This window comes from Amblyomma americanum, chromosome 8 (assembly GCF_052857255.1).
Source record: "Amblyomma americanum isolate KBUSLIRL-KWMA chromosome 8, ASM5285725v1, whole genome shotgun sequence".
NCBI classification, from domain to species: domain Eukaryota; kingdom Metazoa; phylum Arthropoda; class Arachnida; order Ixodida; family Ixodidae; genus Amblyomma; species Amblyomma americanum.
Window position 1 is genome coordinate 24,053,522 of NC_135504.1, and position 21,786 is coordinate 24,075,307.

Sequence of the window (21,786 nt, forward strand, 5' to 3'; positions counted from 1 at the left end):
AAGCCACGCCAACGCCAAGCCAACATGGCGGCGTCTAATCGGCAGATATCGAAACCGATCGCGAAGTTCGGCGTTCTTCCTTCGAGGTACAGCCCTTGTCGCGCCACCGATCACGCCGTCTACGTGCTAACAGTGGCTGCATAGGGTCCGAAGCTTGCCGCACGTTACGCTGAGCGTCGCGGAAGCTTCGGTGAGGCGTCGGTGCAATGACGTCACGATGGAAGAGATCGACGAAAACACTAGCAGTGGTGACAGCGATGAGCCGACAACCGACGACGCTAATCCACGTGTCGCTCCACAGGAGCAGTGCTCCGAGTCCGAAACACGCGTTGACGAGGACAGTCTCGGTAAGATCGGACAACGCCGGAGGACAATGACGTCGTACGCACGCGAGCTGTTCTTCCTAACGCTCCTGCTCCTCGCGAGCTGGGCGGCGTTGCACGAGACGGCAAAGAAGACACGGCCTGCCGGACCGCCGCGACGCTTCTTTTCGAAATACTCGCCCGTCAACGACTCGTACAGGTGTGTAGCCGGTCGGGTACACACTCGCCAGCATCTGCGAAGCGTTGGCAACGTGGCCTGCTTGAAATCATTGTTTATAAAAGTCGTACGTAACTGAGCTACACGACCCTAACGTGACAAACAACAGTTGGTCAATCAGTCTAGTGCGGGAAAGAGGTCTTGTCAAAGCCGAGTACTTTACTGCCAATGCATTCGAGTGAGTTGCTGTTTACTAGCGGAGTTAATGGTTTTTAAAGCTTAAAATAATAAAGGTGTATCCTTCTAAATAAAGCGGCCACACCTGGAAAAAAAAGTAAATATGAGTTACAGATCCAGGTCGTGCTACGTAGCGACCCTGGTCTGCTCGCGTCGTTGTATCCCACGCTTTCGCTTACAGAAACAGAAAATTGCGGGAAATACAAACACGAAATTTGCAAAAAGAGAGGGAGCGGTCGTTGAAGCGTAGAGGAGTACAAGGGAGGTTCGGTGTTTTTATCAGAAGGGCGTTATATTGTGTCGTCCTCGTTTGTATTGTAGATAAAGCGGATTAAATTAGAAGACAGCACCGAACCAGTGAAAACCAAATCTCGGGGGCCCGCGCGCGCGTCTTGTGCGACCGCCTCACCTCCAGTTCCTTTTATTTATTTATCTGCATGTTAAACTACCTACAACGCCAACAGGCATGACATCTACCTCAGGCTTAGAGTCAGCAAAGTAAGAATTAGTCAAAATCAGTGTACAGAAAACTATAAATCTGAAAAGCGCCACTGCAACGTTGAAAAGACATCGTTGGACATAATACAGCCAACTGCAATTGTCCGTAGACCGTGAAATGGTGCCGTATCGCGCAGAGGACACCTGGATCCTGACCGACTCCACAAGTACGACGTCTCGCTCGTCCTCTACTACGCGCCCTGGGACGCGGCGAGTCAGCGGGCGCGCGACGTCTTCGAGAACCTGGCGTTCCGGTTCCGGGGCCAGGTCGCCTTCGGCGCTGTGAACTGCTGGTGGATTCACGGCCGGTGCCGCAAGCAGTACACGGCCACGCTCTTCCCCGTGGTCGTCGCCCACGTCCGAGACGTCGGCGACGTCGTCTTCCCCATGAACGTGACGCCGACGGCGCGCGCGCTCGAGGGCTTCGTGAGGCACGTCACGTCGCCCCTGGTGCGTGTCACCGGCGCCAAGGATTTGGCGCCGTTGCTGCGGCGACACACGGCGGTCGTTGTGGGCACGGTGGGCGACCCCCACGGACGGGCCTACGAGAGCTTCTACAGCTTCGCGATTCAGGCGCTCAGCCGCGACCCCTGGCGGGACGTAGCGTTCGCCGTCGTGGTGGACAGCCGCGCCGCAGAGGAGATCGGCGCCCAGTACTCGGTGACACTGTTCACCTGGAATGTGTCGCTGGTGAGTGGTCACTTGCGGCTGTTGTTGTGGGGTTCAAAGTTTATTTTTTTTAGTGGGCTGAGAAATCGTCAAGGGTCGACTGCGGGCTACTTCAACGGAAACTGGTGCAACAGAAAATGATGTCAACTTGAAGACAGGGATGATACATACAGAGTGCCTGCTCTCCGTTTTTTTTCAAGACTCTCAAAAAGTTTGTGCTTATTGCAGCATTTGCAGTGATGCTCGCACTGTGCAGTATACTAGGGGCACAAGAGAAGATGCACCAACACGGTGAAATCAAATGAGCTAATATTTTATATCTTATGTGGATGCCGTAAACATTACACAAAGTCACAAAAGCTGTGTAGTTAATGTCACAGGTGAAAAATTAACAATATGAAAACTTGGGCTCGAAAGCATGAAACAAAGGATATGTGATATCGGCCACGTTTTAAAGGGGCACTGAAACACCTTCCGAGGAGAGCACATCAACTCGCTCAATCGCTGCATTGTGTTGTCATGAAAACCTGAGCCAAATAATTCACTTCTACATGCAGAGGAGAACCCACAAACACGTGCGAAAGTTGGCGAGCCCTTCCCGGTGACTTTTCATGCTTGCGCCCTCCTCCGTCACTCTCACCTGCGTATACAAGTTGTGAAGTGGCTATTGGTTAGATTCTCTCAGACTTGAGGCAGCTACTATGGCTGCGGCCAATAAGCCGCGCAGCTCCGGCAGGTCAGGAAGGTCCGCTCCCAGATACGGGGCCCGCGGAGGAGCGCCGACCTTCCAGCCTGCAAAAAGTGACGAGAGGAGAGGGAAAGGCGCGAAGAAGTGAAATTCAAATTGTGAGTTTAGATAACTCAGCTTCTACAAAGCGGATTAAAAAAAATTCTTGCTGGACAGTATTCGTGAAGTGGCGTGCTTTTTTTGTTTTGATGAATGAGAAATTTGCAGCTTAATCATTTTTTACCTGAAAGAAAATTGATTATTAAATGGAAGAAATAAACATCCGTGTGCTGCTAGTGGGATTAAAAGTTATGTGTAGGGCAAGATTTTTCTCCTTCACAATGGTCTGAAAATTGTTGCAACAAAAACTAAAAGCAGAAAAATTTTCAGAGACATGATTATCTTCTTAATAATTAATTCTGATGAAAACACTGAATGGATACTAGGGTGCTGAAGAGTGTTTTTGCCCTTGGCTCCGTATGAAGTATCTGGTGTATGATTGGGAGATGCCATTTAACGCTTCCCTTAGGTACGTATGCAGACACACTAGAATGTATAATAAGGGCACATAATAAGATGGAGGTGGTTAAAATGATGTGCTGATGTGCAAACGGATTTTATGCATAATTATTTGAGTCTGCAATTTTACATTGGTTTTTAACCCGTTTTTTATCGTTTGTCATCATCGTCAGCCTAACTACATCCACTACAGGACAAAGGCCTCTTCCACATCCCTACAATTAACCTTGACCTGTGCCCGCCGTGGTCACCTTATCGCCTCAAATTTCTTAATCTCAGACGTCCACCTGACTTCCTGCCGCGCCATGCTATGCTTGTCTTCTCTTGAAATCCAGTCTGATGCCTTTAATGGTTATTAATTATCTTGCCATGACATTACATGCTGGTCCATGCTCATTTGTTCTTTTTGATTTCGACTCATTAACGTGCATGTGTTCTCTTATGCACACTGCTTTTTTCCCGTCTCTTAATGTCGCACATATCATTTTCCTTTCCATAGCTCTCTTGGTTGTCCTGAGTTTAAGTTCACCCCTTTTCATTACGCTCCACTTTTCTGCCTCATAGGTGAGTGCTGTTAAGATACAGTTGTACACTTTCCTCTTTAGGGATACTGGTAAACTGCCATTCATGACCTGAGAATACCTGCTAAATGCACTGCACCCCATTCTTATTCTCATAGTTATTACACTCTCATAGCCCGCATCACTACCTGTCCTCTGCTTTAGCACTTCAATTGCTTAGCTGCGTATCGTAAGCTTTAATTCACTTATCATTAACTGGGGAAGAAACTAGTTTCACATGTGATGGTTCTGTGGGTCAGTATTGAACTGTTAAGGAGTGTCCACCTTATTATGTATGAATTGTTCATGTTTGAGTTTGTGGCCATCACAAATGCTGCTTGAGCGGAAGTAGTTGAATTCTCTTCTTGGTAGCAGGAGATTGAAATATAAATGAACGGATAAAACCTTGGTCGATCACAGGATCCTAGTAGTAGTTTGTTTCAGTGCAATGATGATATGGTGGAAAAAACCAGTTGACCAGAACGCACGTGATGCAGAACTCATTGTGACGTAGTGTCAGCCATTTCTAATGTGTGATTGGCCTGTGCTTTCTCTTCTTTTTTCAGGGCTACAGCGAGAAAGGCGTCGACTACAAGACGGCACTTGATTGGACGTTCAACAAAGCTCGTGAGGTATCCCTCTCTGTATTCCAGTCAGGTTATGCAACTTAGAGCCAAGTTTTGGAATGCTCTTTTCCTCAACGAGTGTCTCGCTTACCTTCACTCCGTTCCCTCAGTGAAGCCTCCCTTGGAGCTTGCTTTTCTTGAGTTAGGCACAACATCATCTTCTTGCTTTCTTACCTAGCTCCTTGACCTGAAACCATGCTTCGCTGCGCAACCACTCACTCTGCTCATACGCAGTACGGCAGCTCTGACAGCTGTGGCAGCGTAGAGTTCGAAATGGTGGCTTTGTCCACACTAGACTTCTATCTGCATCGTGCAGTCTGCGTGGATAGGGTGGCCGCAGCTGGCACAGGACAGTTAATTGGAGAGATACGGGAGAGGCCTTTGTCCTGCTGTGGCCGTAGTCAGGCTGATGATGATGATGATGATGAGCTTGCATATAGTGATATGCACACATACTTGTCTCCAAGAGTGGTGTGTGAACATTAAGTTCTGCTGCACTGTTAGCAATTTGACATTGCCAGGATAGCAATATTTTTCTGCCAAATCATCTAGAGCCCTGAGACAGCATTTGTAAAATGCAAACTCAGTGCAGATAGGGGCACATAACTCAAAATAAAGGCAAGATTATAGATGCATGCTTGTTTTTTATTTAGACAAGCATATTTATATTATTAGACGCATGTTCCCGACGACACCAGACACGTGTAAGCGGTTCTTCGTTGCTTTGAGAACCTCCTTGCCCAAGAAGGCGCTAAGGCCGCTTCTAAAATTAGACGGATCCCTCCAATGCTTTCTTGAGTTAAGGAAGAATGAGGTAGGGAAACTGCACAAGCCTAGGAGTGTGTTAAAATTTGGCCCTTAAGTCACTGTGCTTCATTGTTCCTGTGAATTCCATGCAGATGCGGACGCTTCATTGGATATCACCCTCAGGCCTAAAAAGCAAGAGTTTATCGAGGCTTGTCGAGAACCAGTCTGCGTTGGTTGTATACACAGAGCACGGAAGTCCCGAATACCTTGAGGTACTTAGTCATTTTACTTGAATTGACTGTGCTGCTCTTGATGAAAAGGTTGCGTAAGCATAGGCTGTGAAAGAAGCATTTTAAGGAAAATTGTCTATTCTTTGCAACTTGTTTCAGTTAGCCTGTTCAACACAGCAGAAACATGGCAAGGAACAATGTTGCTGTTACCAGTGATCCGTAACAGCGTGACAGACAGGACAGAGAAGAAGGGACACAACACAGAGTGCAGTTACCAACTGCTGTATGTGATGTCTTTGCTTCTGAAGCATCCCACTCATTGAAGTTGTGCAAGGGCACGAAAATCAATGTGTGGAAGGTCATAGCCCATGTTTTAATAGTGCTGCTTGAAACAGTATACATCCTAGGAAGTCTTATCAGATAAGTGCTCATCTGGGTCGCAGAGCACGACAAGGATTTCTGCAACGAAAGTGAACAGAGTGGATTAACAAATCAGAAATGTAAAATTTTGATACTTTACAAACAGTTTTTGGAAGACAGGTCCTAAGTGAGCAGCATTTTTCATCATTGTTGGATATGTACCTTGACAAATGCCAAACGGTCACGAGTGAATATGACAAATACTTGTCTCGTTTTATTTTCCGTGTGCACTGGGCTGTGGTGTTCTTGTGATGTGCTTTTGCCAAATGGCCCAACTTTTAATACTACTGTGGGCGTCTAGGACCAACGTTTGCTCTTACAGAAAACAAGATTCTGGGACCTTAATCTAAACCTTCATCGCAAAAAGGAAAGCAGTGAAGGCACTCCCGAAGTTCTTAAAGGACTCCGGGTTGAGTTCCTGACTATAAACTTTGTGTGTGCCCACTGTCTCCTTGTCATAGTGGTGGATGCACATGTGAAAAACTAATTTCTTTATTACTCCTTCTTTCCTTTTTTTTCCATTTGTTCCCCTTCCCACGTGTAGGGTAGCCTACTGGGCATCCCTACTGGGCATCGCCTGGTTAAACTCCCTGCCTTTCTGTCTTTCTGTTTCTCTCCTCTTTCTTCACCTTTCATGTACAGTAGAATGTTGATCATACGAATTTCACGGGGTCACAAAAATATTTGTTTCACTTGAAATTTGTTTCATCCAAATCAACAAAAACCATCTGCAGCGTTTGTGTGAATCTGTTTTCGTCTGACGGGGCATTCTTACGGCCATCGCTGACCTGCGGTGTGCACCGCACAACTGGCGATCACGGTATTGGCGTGCGGTCGTGGCTTGCGCTTTCATATTATCCACAGTGGGGCTTGGGGTTGTTCTTAAAGGGACACTGAGGAGAACTCTATCATTTTTTTTTTGTTAGCAATATCTGATAGTTCGGCACTTCATAGCTTTGTTGCCGCTTGTCCGGGCGCGAAAGATGCATTTATTTCAAATAAATTTGGATTCGAAGATGAAAAAGTTTTTCCCACCGCACTGATTCAAACTCAGGGAACTCTTATGACGGCACGGCAACTCTTATGACGTCACAAAATAGAGTGACGTAAAACGTGACGTAAACGCAGACTCCGTGATTTCTGACAGCTAGCTGTGCGGTGCGCAACCTTTTTTAGCCAGCCTCAGAGATTTGTGGCTTCCATGAAGTAAGGATAATTCCTCCAAGGTGGCTCCACTTGTCCTAGGAAGTCATCACGCTTGTACTTGCGAGATTGGCCTGTAATTTGGTTCTTGCTATTTTCTACCTTACAAGAGCTTTGTTTTCAGTAAGAGTGACGTTTTTGTGATCAGGAGCTGCTATTTTATCGATGCAAGCCAACTTCAATTTCTCCTCAGTGTCCCTTTAACAACTGAATTTCTGCCCTTTGCACACAACGGACTCTGGCCAGGGCATGTTACAAGTTCGTATCATCCCGAAAGTTGACCGTATCAGTCAGGATCATTTCGTTCAGATTCTACTTAGCATTTCAAGTTTTTTTAAATGACTGCAGTTAAGCTTGGATGTAAAGAACTTCTGTATAGCAAATTCCTCATTATTACGAAATTTCTCTCTGCTGCCCCTTTTGAAGTACGTGTGTTTTTGGACGCCATGTAATAATGGTGCTGTGGCTGTTGGCCTTGATATACTGATCTAACTACACTGACTATCTATTAACTAGCACTGCGCTACTTAAAATTCAGCCAAACCACACAAAAATTTTATGAAAACAAAACGCACGCAGACATAAGAGCAACGTCTGCGATCACAACTAGCGAAGGCAGTTGACATAACGCACCATGCTCCAGCGTCATTGGCAAACGCGGGAGTCTCTGCTGCTTTCAGTTTTATTATAGTTCGCAACAAGTGGCACTACAGCAGTTCACGCTGAAACTCAGCGTAAAACAACAGGACAAAGCAAAAAAGGCACAGGACAAACAGTGCACGCCCATCGCCGCTACTCGGTTGCTTGCGCAATTCCAGTGACGACAGCTGAAATGCCTCCAACTACTCTGCCGCCCCCCACCCTATGCATAGTGGCATCATGCGAGTCACAGTGGAAATGTTGGCGGTGGTTGTCACCATCATGTTATCAGCGCAATTGCAAAATATTTCTCCGTGTTGGCGACTATGAGTAAGTGACACTTACCATGAACATTTGTAAGGAGACACTTACCATGAACATTTGTAAGGAGATTTCAACATTCTTTTTTCTCATCTATTTCTCACCTTCAAATGAAAATTTCAAATGCATTGTCCTGTTAAGTCTTCATACGAAAACTGCGTCTGGTGAAAACCTGCATGTAACGAAAATTGCGGACTTCTCTCAGTTTGGTTATATCCGGGTGTAACTGTGTTTAATATTTCAGCATTTTTTGAAAGTTGTGGTTCAACTGAAATTTTGTGGTTCCTCTCATGCAGCTGCATCAGCTCTCCCAGGACTACCAGGCATGTGAGTTGAAGGGCCGCTTTTCAGGGCTTGGCTGCCGCACCAACAGCACTGTCAATTTTGTGGCTCTTGATGGCCGGCACTCGGAATTTGCACCACCGGGCCTCCTCTCTGATGGACTGCCTACTGCAGTTATTTACGCTGCGAAGGTGTGTTTCCATTGTGTGTTCTAATTTTGATGGGGCATGAAATGATGAGGCAAACATTAAGGTGTTGAAGAGGACATGCTCCTGAACAAAAATTTTTTTAAAGTATTTGTGCCAGGTTACTAAAGATTTCACAGTTGAGAGATCTTTGCCAGTTCTTTCTGAACCTGTTGTCAATTTTCTCCTATCTTGCGTGGTTCAATTTTTGCATGTCACGCATTTGAAATATAGGGATGCAGTGAAATGGAAGCAACTTTTGCAGTGAAATTCATACACTTACTGGGGCGGTCAGAGTATCACTAAACAAATGTGGTATATTTGAATTAGCTTCTTTCGTGTTTCCTGCATTTCTGGTAGGTGACACATATCCTTTTATTTGGCAAATATGTCGAGAAAGGCTGTTTGAGCAATGTTGTGAGGAAGGGTTGTAATGTCTTGAGCATTGCAAGGTTAAAGATGTCGTGTGCGGCCACTTGCTGAAAACTTATTTTGGGGCAGTATCGAGCGATTTCCAGAATGCTTCTTTCTCTGTTCGTTTTTTATTTTTAACTCCAGGACCAAGCCCAGTATCTCATTCGTGGACCAGTCACTGCTCCAACTTTGAAGAAGCTTGTGGTTGACTTCACTGATAGGATCCTAGACCGCCATTTAAACTCGGTTGGGCCGAATTCGATCAAGGTGGACCGTAGCAACGGCCTCGTTGCAGAACTCAGTGGCAAGGCCTTTCGGCAACTCATGCTCGACACTACACATGTGAGCAGAGTCTAGGCCTCTCCTCTTCAGTTGAAGTGCTTTTGGAAGCCTTAATTCATCGTTTGTGAGCTCTTTTCATACTTGCCATGAGGAATTTGCATGCACAGTCAAAAGTTTATGGAGCGCAATTATTATTTAAAAAAAAAAGAATTTGATGAGCATCTTTATTGCACACAATCGAATAGATTTGTGCGACTGAATTGTGAATTTATCAGTTGCGGAGTACGCTGTTAGACTTCCAGCAGTGCACCGTGAATGCATAGAAATTAAAAATTTTTGCCGATGTCACATTCCACTAGCTTTTAACAGTTCCTGTACTTGTTTACAGTTGCTGTTAGATGAATGGAGTTATGGAGAGTAGCATGTTTCACAGGATCAACGTTAGCGTTCTCACCTCACTTGAGCTCGCATTGTGTAGGCCATTATTATAGCCTCAAAAGACAACTTTCAAAGAAGTTTGTTTGGCTAGCTAACTAAATAAGCAACATTATATTTGACAAAATGATTAACTAAGGTAGTCACGCCACAGTGCGGTATATGAGTGAACTACCATTGTCTTTTTTCGTGTTTGAGTGCAATGGTGTCTGTCACCATGTTCGAGGTTTCATCATTTCAAGCATGGCTCCTTAAGCCTGCGAAAATGTTGAGGAGATGACCTCATCAGAGGAGTTCCGTTCGTGGTTTGACAAATTTGTGGCTTCATTGCCATCACTTGCATGCTGCGTGTTGAGTGTAAGAGTTCTCAGTGCAGCTTTTGCTCCGTTGATGATGACTTCTTGAATTGTGTGCGTCATCCGCTCCAGGATGCCGTCGTGCTCTTTTATGCGTCCTGGTGTGGCTTCTGCAAGTCCATCTACCACCACTTCTTTGCGGCTGCAAAATTCTTCAAAGGGTTCAAGGGCCTTCTCTTTGCCAGGTCAGTGTAATGCAGCCTTTAGTCGCTGCTGGAATAGAATCGATGATGTATTCTTATGCAGCTTAGCTGGAGAATGATCAAGTTATGGAATGGTCTAATGACGATCAGGTTGTGTTGATTGTTTGATGTGTTGGTACTTAATGGCGAGAAAGTGCAGTGTTTTGAATAATCTGGCAGTGCAGAACATAGAGCTAGCATTCAGATGCCTGCAGTTCAGTGGGTTACTCCACACCTTTTTTCTGTTATACTGTGTGTAGCAAGGTGGATATCCTCCCCTGTGGCATTTAGTCTGTTCATAATTCAATGCTTTACACTAGCTGGGTGAGGTCAATGTCACCCTTTGTATTGATATCGTAATGGGGTTTTGTTGTCATCCTAATGATTGATTTGGTTGACGGTAGATTTAGAAAATAGAAAAACTGTGTTGAAATTTCATTTCATGCGTCATTAGAAATTTACAGTACAGTCGAACCCAGATATATGTAACTCTAAGCCGCCGTGGTGGCTCAGTGGTTATGGTGCTCGGCTGCTGACCCGGCCGCTGCAGTCGCATTTTGATGGAGGCGACATGGTGGAGTCTCATATTTTGTGCGATGTCAGGCTGTCGCTGCTCATGATTATAAATATTCAATAGGCAAGGCGGCAATCACTCAGTCGAGCTCCTCATTATTGTGGCCTTGACTGTACATACTGTGCAGTTAGTTCATGATCATGATAGTGCAGTGAGGTAAGTCACAAAAAAACAGTTTTTGCAATTTTTTTTTATTAAAATGATTTTGGTGCCTGCAATTCTACTGATGCAGACGGTAAAGTGGCAGGATGATTTTGCAACACCCATGTTGTAAGTGTGCATCGACAGTCATGTGGCTGCAGGTACCATTTGTAAATTGGCAGGTTTATATATTAAGGGAGTAATTACTCATCAGCATCCACCCAAGCGGAGCCATACGATTCCAGAGCAAAGCTTTACAGCTTCCGGAGAAACTTTGTAGTTGAAGAAAAATTAATCCTGGTCCAGGATGTTCCTAAGCGAAATGTGGGCTGTGAGTAGGGGTTGGGCTTCTTGTTTGTTTTTATTTTTTGAAAATTTGATGAATTTTTTGTAAGCGTTTATTTCAGAACGCAGTTTTTGTTGGCTTGCAGCGACATTTATTTCCTACGAATGAGTTGCCGGTTTTTTCGGATATTAGAAAATTTTAACTATTGAATCCAATGTGCTCCTATTCAATTTGCCGAGTGAATCAAATAGTGCCTGTTAAAATTTATTCGAAGCAAATCGAATACGCACTCAATTTTTTTAAAACATTTAGAATAACTTGTGCAATGTTTGAATAAGGCAGGCTATAGTTTTCTTCGATGACTGTTTCACAAATAGGGTTTGTTCCGACACAGCATAGCATAGGGATCGAAGGTTCAGCTCCGTGACATGCTCCATTTCGTGTGGCGATTGTTCACAATGCTCATACATGGTCTCCGAAATTGAGACTCTGCAGTGCTCCTAAACGTTCAGCAGACCCTGCCTTGATGCCCTATCTAGGACGCCAGGGCTCAAACACGGCTTTCGCTCCTCTCATCTGCTGATAGGTGGAGCTAGTTGTTTTTTTTTTTTTTTTTGTCATCATCATACACTAGAAAATGGCAGTTTCCCTAAGCATGTGGCATGACGGTCATGAGGATAATACAGTGATGTTGTGCTGCACAGTCCCTGGGGGAGATCAGTTTTGTGTCTTTTTGACGGCTGTTAACTACAACTGCATAAATGATAGCACCATACTCCAGCTCTGCCGCTAGTGCTTAGCTTATTATTGGTTGTTATTGGTTATTGTTTGTTTGAATATTCCCCACTTGTGCGAATATTCGTTACAATGTTTGATTTCTATTTTATTCGCTTGTTTCACTATCTAGTTAACGTTCCATTTGGTGTTAGCTAATATTATTTGTATTCGATTTGGTAGCAAAGCTGTACTACTCACATTGAATTAGTTTTTGAAAGATTACTATTCTGGCACCCCTAATTATGTGTTATTTACATGTGCAGTGGAAAGTCGCTTACAGTTTATCTTGGCTTTTTGTCAGCTTCAGCATTCGATTTACCTATAATTAACCCTTTGTAAGGCACCAGCTCTATGCATGTTTCACGTGCATACAGATGGTAAAATAGCACTCTGTGTTTTGAATGGCATTGTTTTTAAGCCACTTTGACCGCTGGTTTTCTCGAAAAATGGGTGCACAGTTGTACCAATGATTTTGTATAAAGACCTCCTAATGTGGTGCATATCCGTACGTCCCTCTTTCGGACATCATCCTTTAGCATTGAAAATTGCTTCAAGGGGTATTATATGTGGTAGTTGGCTGATGGAAAAAGGCTGAAAAGCTCAACAAGTTTCAATTTTTTTTTTGCCAAACTGGGCATCGTCAAACTGTACATACACGCATGTAAAAAAAACTCTGAACACCAAGGAGGCCTATTAGGGAAAGATAAAAACACACTGAATGGCTTGTTTGATAGTTTGGTAATATTCAACACGTAAAAATATCCTATTTAGCGGTACCATTTTCTGTTGTTGTAGTGGAAACATTATGTAATCACATATAGAGAGAGTGAGCAGGCGCAGAAGTACCATTTCCTGTTTGCCGGTAGTTGAAGCAAGGGGGATACATACGTGCCGCTGCACTGCAAAATGTTAATGCACAGATTGTTGTTAATTGCTGGTAACGTGCTTATCGCTGTGCTTAGAGAAAGAAATGCTATCACCTATTAAAAAAGAAACTAATGGGAGGTAAATGATTTAACCGTTTAATAATAATGCAAGTGGATGTCAGTTTTGAAAACGTGGGTTGCTGTGTAATCTGAGTTATTGCGCTAGCTTGAGCGAGAGGGCAGGGCATCACGTGGTCCGCGTGTCAACGACAGTGATGGAATTGCTGCTCAATTGCCGCAGTAGCCAAAACACGATACTTTTTTCTGCCGCTTATGCACGAGTTTGAGTCCCCTCACATGCAGTGGTGACACCTGTTTAACCCAAGTAGCTGCCCTAAGCGTGTGATGATAGTGAACTGAGCTGTGTTAGCGCGCATTTTTCGGCGACAAAGTAGAACGTGCAGAGCAGCGTAAGGTAGGGGAGCAATGCCTTAAAATACACTGCTACACTACTTAATCCGGTGGTACACCTTCGCACCATGCCCCTGGCTCTCGCACTTTGATAATTTTCTCCTTTGAGTTTGACTCTGGCTTGATAGCCAACTAGCTGTGGCATGCATGTCATGAATACTGAGCTTTTCTGATTTGAAAATTCAACTTGGCATGCTGTTATCTCTTTTTTTTTCCGGTTTAAACCAAAAAGTCGAACCGCTAGCTGTGAGGAAAACTGTATTGGAGGGTTCTGGATTAAGGCTCCGGATTAATTTAGACCACGAGGGGTTCTTTTACGTGCACTGACATCTCACTGCACACGAGCGTTTTTGTATTTCGCCTAGATTTCACCTCCATCCAATAGTGGCTGCCGTGGCCAGTATCGAAACTGCGTCTTTGGCAGGAGCAGCCAAACGCTGCAACCACTGAGCCGTAGTGGTGTGTCGGCTGCAGATACAGTTCACATTGTTGGCTGAATCACTGGGCCCATAGTTGCCATCAGTGCTTTTGCCTGCAGCCTGCTTACATGTATGTTCTCTGTCCTGTTATTTTTCTGAAAAGCAAGGTCAGACTTTGTGTTTTGTTTTTCAGGATTGATGCATACAAGAATGATCTTCCCTGGGAGTTCACCGTACAGCAGTATCCTACTGTCATCTTCTTTTCACGCAAGTGAGTGCTGCCTATTGGAATGTCAGACTGATGCAGTCGAACGTGTCATATGCAGCATGCGTGATATCAGATTAGGTTCCCATGTCGGGATTTCAACAAAGTAAGGATGTGTGTAGTGTCTTCTTAACTCTTCGTGCTTTCCTCCTCTTATAGTGTGCTTAGTGGTGTGGTAAAATATTTGTCCTAACCTTATGGAAAACATTGTGGAGGATTATGCTGTGGCGTAACCTGTATGGCAGTGGCAGTGTTGGGTGTCATGAAGTTGTTGCGACTTGGTATGGACCAGAAGGGTTGCCTGAGTGGTGTACTTTGCAATGGGTGGCACAGCTTCCCAGTGGAGATGATATTTAATAGTCTATAATATATTTGTGCGGTAAGACCTTTAGGGAGTACGTATTTCATGAAATGCCACTGAGGTATGTAAGCATATTTAGCATGGCATGACCTTATGAAACGAAATGCAGCATTGTTGCGTGCATGTGTGTGTGTAAGAGAGAGAGAGAGAATGAATTTTCGTGGCCTGTGCATGTGGGAAGCAAATAGCGAACCATTAGGAGAGGCTTTTATCCTGCCGTGAACGTAATGCATCTGATCGTGGTTTTCTAGGTTGTGCTGACATTCTTCAGAGGGGCTCTGAACGGTTTCTGGTGTACCCATGGTACACCAAAACGGCACACTGCAGTCGTCAGTGAGGCTGAGAGCAAGGAAAGATGTGGGTGTAAGAAAAGAGAGAATGATGATGTCATTTTTTTTAGGCAAGATCGGATCCCATGCAAATATTTGGGTGCCCTTCTGACAGCTTTCACTACAAAAATGATTAACTTAAACTGATTGAGATTGTCAGCTGGTTTACTATTTGGCAAAGCAGGCGGTCTTGTGTGACTTTTAATTTGTACTGTTTATTGTGCACTTTTATGAAGAATATGTACTTTGACCTTTTGGGTGGCTCTTCTTAAGCTCATTACGGCAGTAATTGTGGTGTAACATTTTTTATTTATTTATGATAACAAGAAGGTCCACAGTATTAGAGAAGGCAAAGGAGTAAGAGTTACCATAAGATCCGCTCGAAAGTCATGGAAAATATACACCTGATCAAATAAAGAGAGAACTATGTAAAAGAGGGTATATGAAATGTTGCACATAGCGATGTGATTATGGTAGATATGCCTAGAATTGACGAGGACTAAATGATGCAGCTGTAGTAACATTGAATACATCGGTACTTCTAGATTGCAGAAATGAAAAGAAAAATAATCACAAAGGATGTACGGCAGAATCTCTACGATACAATCACAGGGATACGAATTTCAGGATGGCACAAATTGGTAAAATTTCCTTTCCAAGGTGGAGTGTGCATAGCGTGCAGAATTTTGGCTGTTTCGAGCACACTGTAGTGCCACTCTGTATGATATGAGCGTGCGAGCCATGACCGCACTTTGGATCACTAAGTGCTGCCTGTATATTGGTGACACGTGATCGCCGGTCGTGTGGTAGACACCGCAAGCAGTGAATCCTGTTCGCCGTAAACAGACCTGCATGAATGCGTTTACCTTGCTTCTGCATGTGGATTTTGTTCGTTTTTGGATGAAATGAATTTCAGACGATATGAATATTTTTCACCACCCCATGAGGATCGTATCATTGAGATTCTACTATATGAAGATGAGTGCAAATTTAAGCCAAATTGTCGTGTGCTTTGTGATATTGGGCAAGCCTCTTTGTGCGTGCAAGTAATACACGCAGTAAAGTCTTATTTTGGCACATTCATTTATTTGTTTGTTTGGAGAACGAATTAATCTCAGTTTATTTTCCTTGCCTGTTGTTCTTTGTAGGAAAGCAGACAGCGTCCAGTACTCGGGATTCATCACAACTGCACAGCTAGTGCGTTTTGTGTTGAAGCACCTCCGTCATGAGGTGGCGTGGCAGTTGCTGGAAACACTCTGCGACTCACGGCACTGCCTGTTGCGGAACTTGCGCAAGCTGCAGGCGTGGCGCCTACGTTCCTCTGCGTTGAGCCTCTTTCCAACGACAAAGCTGGCCGAAGCTCAGCGCCGGGAACGGACATTACGCAGGATGCTGCTCAGTAGACTACGGAAAGTGCAATCATGAGGCCACGTGAGCGCTGTAATATAGCGTCGCGCAATGTGCTATACGTCAACTCTTTTGTGCGCTTAGGCACCCGCTCACTGTCGTAGTGATCGTGCCGGGTGCCTAACCGTGATTCTGGACACAACGAATTTTCGGGACTTAGTGGTCTGTGTGTGCATGAATGGATTTCTCCATTTTGAAACTGCAAGTGCCAGCGAGTATGGAAAAGTTGTTTACATTTGTCTACGTTTTATACGATGCGCACAATGCTGAGAATGTGTTGGTCTCGGGAGCTTCTAGTTTCACTACAAGTTTATTTTTGCCCAACATTAATGCTCGTGCTCATAATAATGAAAATGAGTAATGACTGGTCATTGCTGCGCTACTCTAGGAAGGAAGAAGTGCATTCAACACGGTGAATTTTGGCACGAGATTTTGGACTTTCTGTAGCATGCGAATTGTCTAGTTTGCTAATCAAACATGCTTATTAAAAAAATTGTTATAATTAGTATAAATTTTTAGTATGGGCATGTGATTCATGTTGTTCTTCACGAGCAAGGTCATATTGAAGTACTACGTACTCTGGTGTTTAAAATGATGATGATGTATAGATTTTATTGAGCGTAATATTAAGGAACCTTTCTTGATGGCATGAATTGCATGAAAGAAGCCAGTGTATTTAAACCATGACTGCGCAGCAATTTGTGTAATCATGAAGCGACAAATTTTTCAGCGATTCGTAAGAATGAAATGAAGTGTTTAATATTTGGTAAGTTGTGTGTTTCTGTTATTGCTAATACTTGTCAAAGTGATGCATGCTGTGAAGGGCATTTGTCACACCTAGTCTCTCTTTATTCTTTTAGGACAAGGGGTTTAGTATTTATTTCTACTTCAACAATCTATCCTGGTTCCAATGTTTCATTTTGTTTGCCTGTTGCAATGCAGGGACGAATCCATGCATGCTGTTAAGATTATGGACTTTGTTGTCTTCTCGTAACGTTAGCGCGCGGTTGCATGAGTGCACAGACAGCCACGTAATCTCTCCTTGTGATCCAAGAGGACCGGACTGTGTGGCTGACCGCATTCATACCTTCCGTGGCATAGGGAAATGTTCTGTTTCTGCCCATGAACCCATAAAAGTCGTTGGGAGTGTTTAACTGTGCACAAGAAGTTTCATATGGTTCCTATTGACTTTTCATTTAAGGTTAGGGTGCTGCTTTGACAGGTAAGACTTTTATGACTAGATTGTCAACCTGTGCTTGCCTTCCATGTGTGACAATGTGAAAGAACGTATATGCATCTCACTTATTCAGGTGTCTGTAGAGAGGCGTAAATTATTTCTCTCTTGCTACATGCACCTGAGTAGATGTCATATTTTTTTTATCTATTGTTGCCCTTGAACCGTTTAGGGAGGTGTACAAGCTTTGTGGGGCGGGAGTACGGCACATTTAATAACGTCTATTAGTTCTTGTTTTAGATGCCCAGTACTCGTTTAAATAAAAGATTTCTTACAAGAATAACTTTAAAAAATCGAGAGCTTCGTTACAGTCATCAACATCTCAGAATTCGTTCACAAGAAATAATCCTTTTACAGTCATTTGTTGCGAGATGCTGAACGATGAGTGCTAACCTTAAATGTTTATTCCTTTGTTTCTCTTGTTTATCCACTAAATTGCTTTTGATTTTGATCAGGGAGATGCAGAACTGCAACCAGCTAAAGCTCTGATCTTCTAATCTCTCTTCTTCATGGCGATACTCATATGGTGGTACTCTGTTGTCAAGAACCCACAGAGTTTGCAACACGCTGGACTTTTCAGAAGCTGGGTTCGCTTGCAGTTTTTGAGACCACACATAAAAAAAGCATCATTTTCTAACATTGTTGCTCATACATTGCTATAATTTATTGTCACGAGAAACTTGAAGACTCAAGCATTAGAAAAAAATTGGGAAATTAAAAATTTTGACCAAATTGGCTATCTTATTTGCGGTGTCCCCCCTTAATTTTTTGCTTGGTTTTTACGTATATTGTGGTGACAGCTATGAATTTTACCAGCAGTTGTGGAAAGACAGCTGGAGTAAGTGTTCAATACAGTTGGTATTGGGGGGGGTTGTTTTATAATGACTCGCATGACTCTTTTGCGCTCTATCTTCCAGTTCTCGCTTGTCCAGCTCTGTTCGGCAAAGCAGTACTGTTGCTTGTAATCACGTGATGACCTATGCAAAAAATGCGTGGCCTGCAACTACTAATTGAGTGCACCATTTGTCTTTGCACATTTGCCAAACGGAGCATATGGTGCCTTCAATGGGCAGCTTTCTTAAGCTACCCATTGATCGCTGCTGGACACTGGGCTGTTCTCAGCACTGAACGACAACATGAAATCCAAGTCTGAAAACTACCTAGACTCCTGACCGCAAAGTAGTCTAATTTTGTGAGCGCCTTTACACTAGTGGTGCGGCTAGTTAGCAATGTCTTTATATTTCGACTTCTGAGAAAAATTCGGTTCTTCCGTCTCGTCTGTCTCACTTGGCACCGGTTATTTGGCAAACCGTGTGATTTTGCCAGCTGAAGTTGGCAAAAATGTTAGAAACCAGAAAATTAATTTAATTGAATTCTGTTAGAGGCATTTTTAATGAACTGCAAGCGTAAATCTTTTCTCATCAGGGAATTCTTGCGGCATGCCAGTCTGTAGCTCCTTTCTTCCAAGCAAGTTCTGTACTCTTGGGATGTTGACATAATGCACAGCTATTTTTTCCATTTACGTGCTCACTTAAGCCTCTATGTGAGGGACAGCTTTGTATTCAAATATGGTTGCATATAAACCTCATGCTTATAATTGCAGTTAAGGAACTCGCTCATTACATTTTTCTTTGTATGTTGCAGTTTTCCTATTCTCTGTGGTAATGACATGCGTTATAATCTCAAACATTTTTGGTGTGAAATTTTGGGATCTGGCATGAGGGAAGGAAAGCTTAGGAAGAAGCCCTCGCTATCCGAACTGCATGAAAAATAGTGTGCCGGAAGTCACACGTTTTCACGAGGACTACTGGGACTCCTTGGCCCATGGTGCAGCGGAATCGTCTGCATCACTGGCATGTCTGTTGGCTCCTGGCAACCTGGCGGAATGCGAGATTGTCTGTTCGCCTCTGTTCACGGTGCAGGTGTGCCAAGACGACAAGCGTGACGAGCCAACTGGCATTACGGAGCCCTCACTTCTGGCTTCAAAATGTGTGACGTAACGGCCTCTCCTAAATCCTTTCCTTCCTCTACGGGATCCGGCAACAATAACTTTTCTTCTCAACAATGGCCGAGCACTTTTGTAGCTATGGCCAACGCACACTTCCTAATCAAGTGTGGTTTGGCATGTTGAAATATTTTACTTTCCTCTGTCTTGAGATGGTTACAGGCTCTATTATTTTCTGGGACTCCTCTAAATGATCCACTAGCAAGATAGTTAGTCCCTTGCCCCCCTTGTGTCCCACTAGTCTTGGACTGGAACACTTTAGTTAGAGGTGGACACATAACATAAGACTATTTTTAACATTATGTGCTTTCTTTAATAAAATTTGGTGCATCATTATAAATACATTTATTCCATTTGTAGTCGATTAAATTCCTCCTCAGCACTTTAGAGAGAGAAGACTCGGGGTTAGTTTGAGGAGAAAAGACTATAGGTATATGCTGGAGACGAATATCATCCTTTTCACTTACAGACAAGGAATAATATCCTGGTGTAATTTGTTTTTGGCAAGTACAATAAGAGAATAATTGCAATTATTTGCAAAAAGAAATTAAGCTTGTTTGGAAATTATCCACTCACATTCTGTAATGTGCAAGGTTAGGGGCATGTTTGGTCTAGTACTTGTTTGTTTTATGTCCTTTGCGTATTTGTTGTATTTAAGTGCTTAATAAGCAACTTTAAACATGCCTGGCTGAATCGAAAAGGAAGTGCCAAACTTTGGTCGGTATGTTCAATGCATGCTCTGCATTAGGTCTTCTTAAGTGAACCAGACATAATGAACAATATGCGGTCACTTGTGAACAAGTTTTCCATGACCAACATTCTGCCTATAATTCCTGTGGCATCTTGGTTTATGCCTGTACCTACCTCAGTACTATTTTAGGTATGTTTCTGGATTTTTTTCTTTATTGGTGCGGGGAATATTTTTATACCTCTTTTTCTGTACTTTTTTGTATGTTTTTGTGAATAGAACCATTGCCGTTACTCATTCAAGACAGAGTGTTCCACTGCTGATATGCCACTTAAACAACAGATGGCAACGTAGAAATTGTCAGGTGATCAAGCACCTGTCTCCTTCACTTGTGCAGCAATTTTTCACTGCCAGCACGAACCACTAGCCTACATTACTACTTTTTGAAACTGAAAATGAGGTATTTTATGTAATTCAGTGCTATTACTAAGCTCTTGATAGTTTCGTACAAATTTCACATTGAAAAACTCCTTTTTTTTTAAGTCAGCATGAAAAAATGTCACCACTGTTGTAAGTCGTGTGCTTTCTCATTTGTCTGTTGTCCTTTTGCTTACATTTCAAGTGGGTGATGTAACGATGTCCATACTGTGGTACATTTTGTCAGACAGTGATGTTCAGTTCAAAATGTTCTCAGTTGTTCAGTTACAACATTTGTTTGTTTCTCAATGCACTTCTTCCTATAGACGCACCTGAGCAAGCAGCTGCTTACTTGCTGTTGCATGTTCAGTGTTTAATTCGCAACAGAATTTTTTGTGATTTGTTCCGTTTTGGTCACTTCATTTAGACAGCCTGCTTAGGTTCCATGAAAAGCTGGGTATAGCAGTCCATATTTCAACTTTTTCTCTCATTTTTAGGAATGACTAGGTGTACATCCTGAAGTGATGTTATTCATGCATGAGTTAAAATGCCCTCAGATTGTTTCATTTCACTCCTATATTTCCTTCACTTTTTTATTTGGGAAGTTCTGTGGGTTGGATCGAGATTGTTAAAATGCAAGTACAATAATAAAATCCTGCGTCCATGCTATCTTTTGCCACTGTAGAATACAAGAAAGTTTGCCGTGGGATGCTGGTTCTTGCTTGTGTAAATGCTGAATGTTTTAATTAGCATGGAAATACCACTGCTTTGCTGGTAATATGGCAGTTTTCGCGAACTATAGGCGGCGCTGCAGTTGGCTCGAGCCAAGATGGCAACCGCAAAGATGACAGAGGACTGTGACCAGCTGGTATGGGGGCATTAGCAAGTTTCCTTGATTGCCCGGTTGAGTCGCACTTTTTTTATTGAAAGTGAACTCCGAGTTTTAGCTAAACACTTCGTATTAGCCGGCGTAAAGCACGGAACCGATCGTCGACCGGTGTCTGCAAATGCCCACCGTGCAAGCACAGTAGCACACAATCGCCGCCCGCCGTTTTAATGTATTCTGACTCAGACATACTCCGTACTCGCTGCTGTGAGGCACGAGCCGCTCTCACGCAAATGCGCTCAAAGTCAGGATGAGGCACATAGTGCCTTGCAAAAATTTGTTTTTTAATATTACGCCCAGAAACTTTATTTTTAAAGTTTGATACACTTTCATGGATCGAAAAATATTAACAGCGGTGAATGCTAGTCACGAGATGAACAAAAAAGTCTCATTTGTCCATGTATAACAAAATCCTGTACAACCACACAGAACAGAGCATTCACTGCTACAGTCAGATACAACTCAATAATGAAGCTGCTTTTCCCCGTCAAAGGACCCCATTCCAGCCAATGGCGTCGGCCGATTCTCATGACCCAGCTAATATAACAATGCAGGGAGGGGATTGTCCCCAATTATGAAGGAAGGTGATTACCATCTTTCATCTGCCACTTTCTGCATTGTCACGATAGCAGACACATGGGAATCCGC

General features: G+C 43.4%; 1 protein-coding gene across 1 annotated transcript; it reads left to right on the forward strand.

The window, feature by feature from the left end:
- Nucleotides 1–21: 21 nt before the first annotated feature.
- On the forward strand, nt 22–20,921 carry LOC144101133 (thioredoxin domain-containing protein 11-like). Its single transcript, XM_077634170.1, has 9 exons — nt 22–522; nt 1,353–1,905; nt 4,257–4,322; nt 5,216–5,335; nt 8,173–8,349; nt 8,902–9,099; nt 9,903–10,015; nt 13,740–13,817; nt 15,650–20,921. The coding sequence occupies exons 1-9, from the start codon at nt 218–220 to the stop codon at nt 15,924–15,926; spliced, it is 1,887 nt and encodes a 628-aa protein (XP_077490296.1). The 5' UTR covers nt 22–217; the 3' UTR covers nt 15,927–20,921.
- The last annotated feature ends 865 nt before the right edge of the window (nt 20,922–21,786 follow it).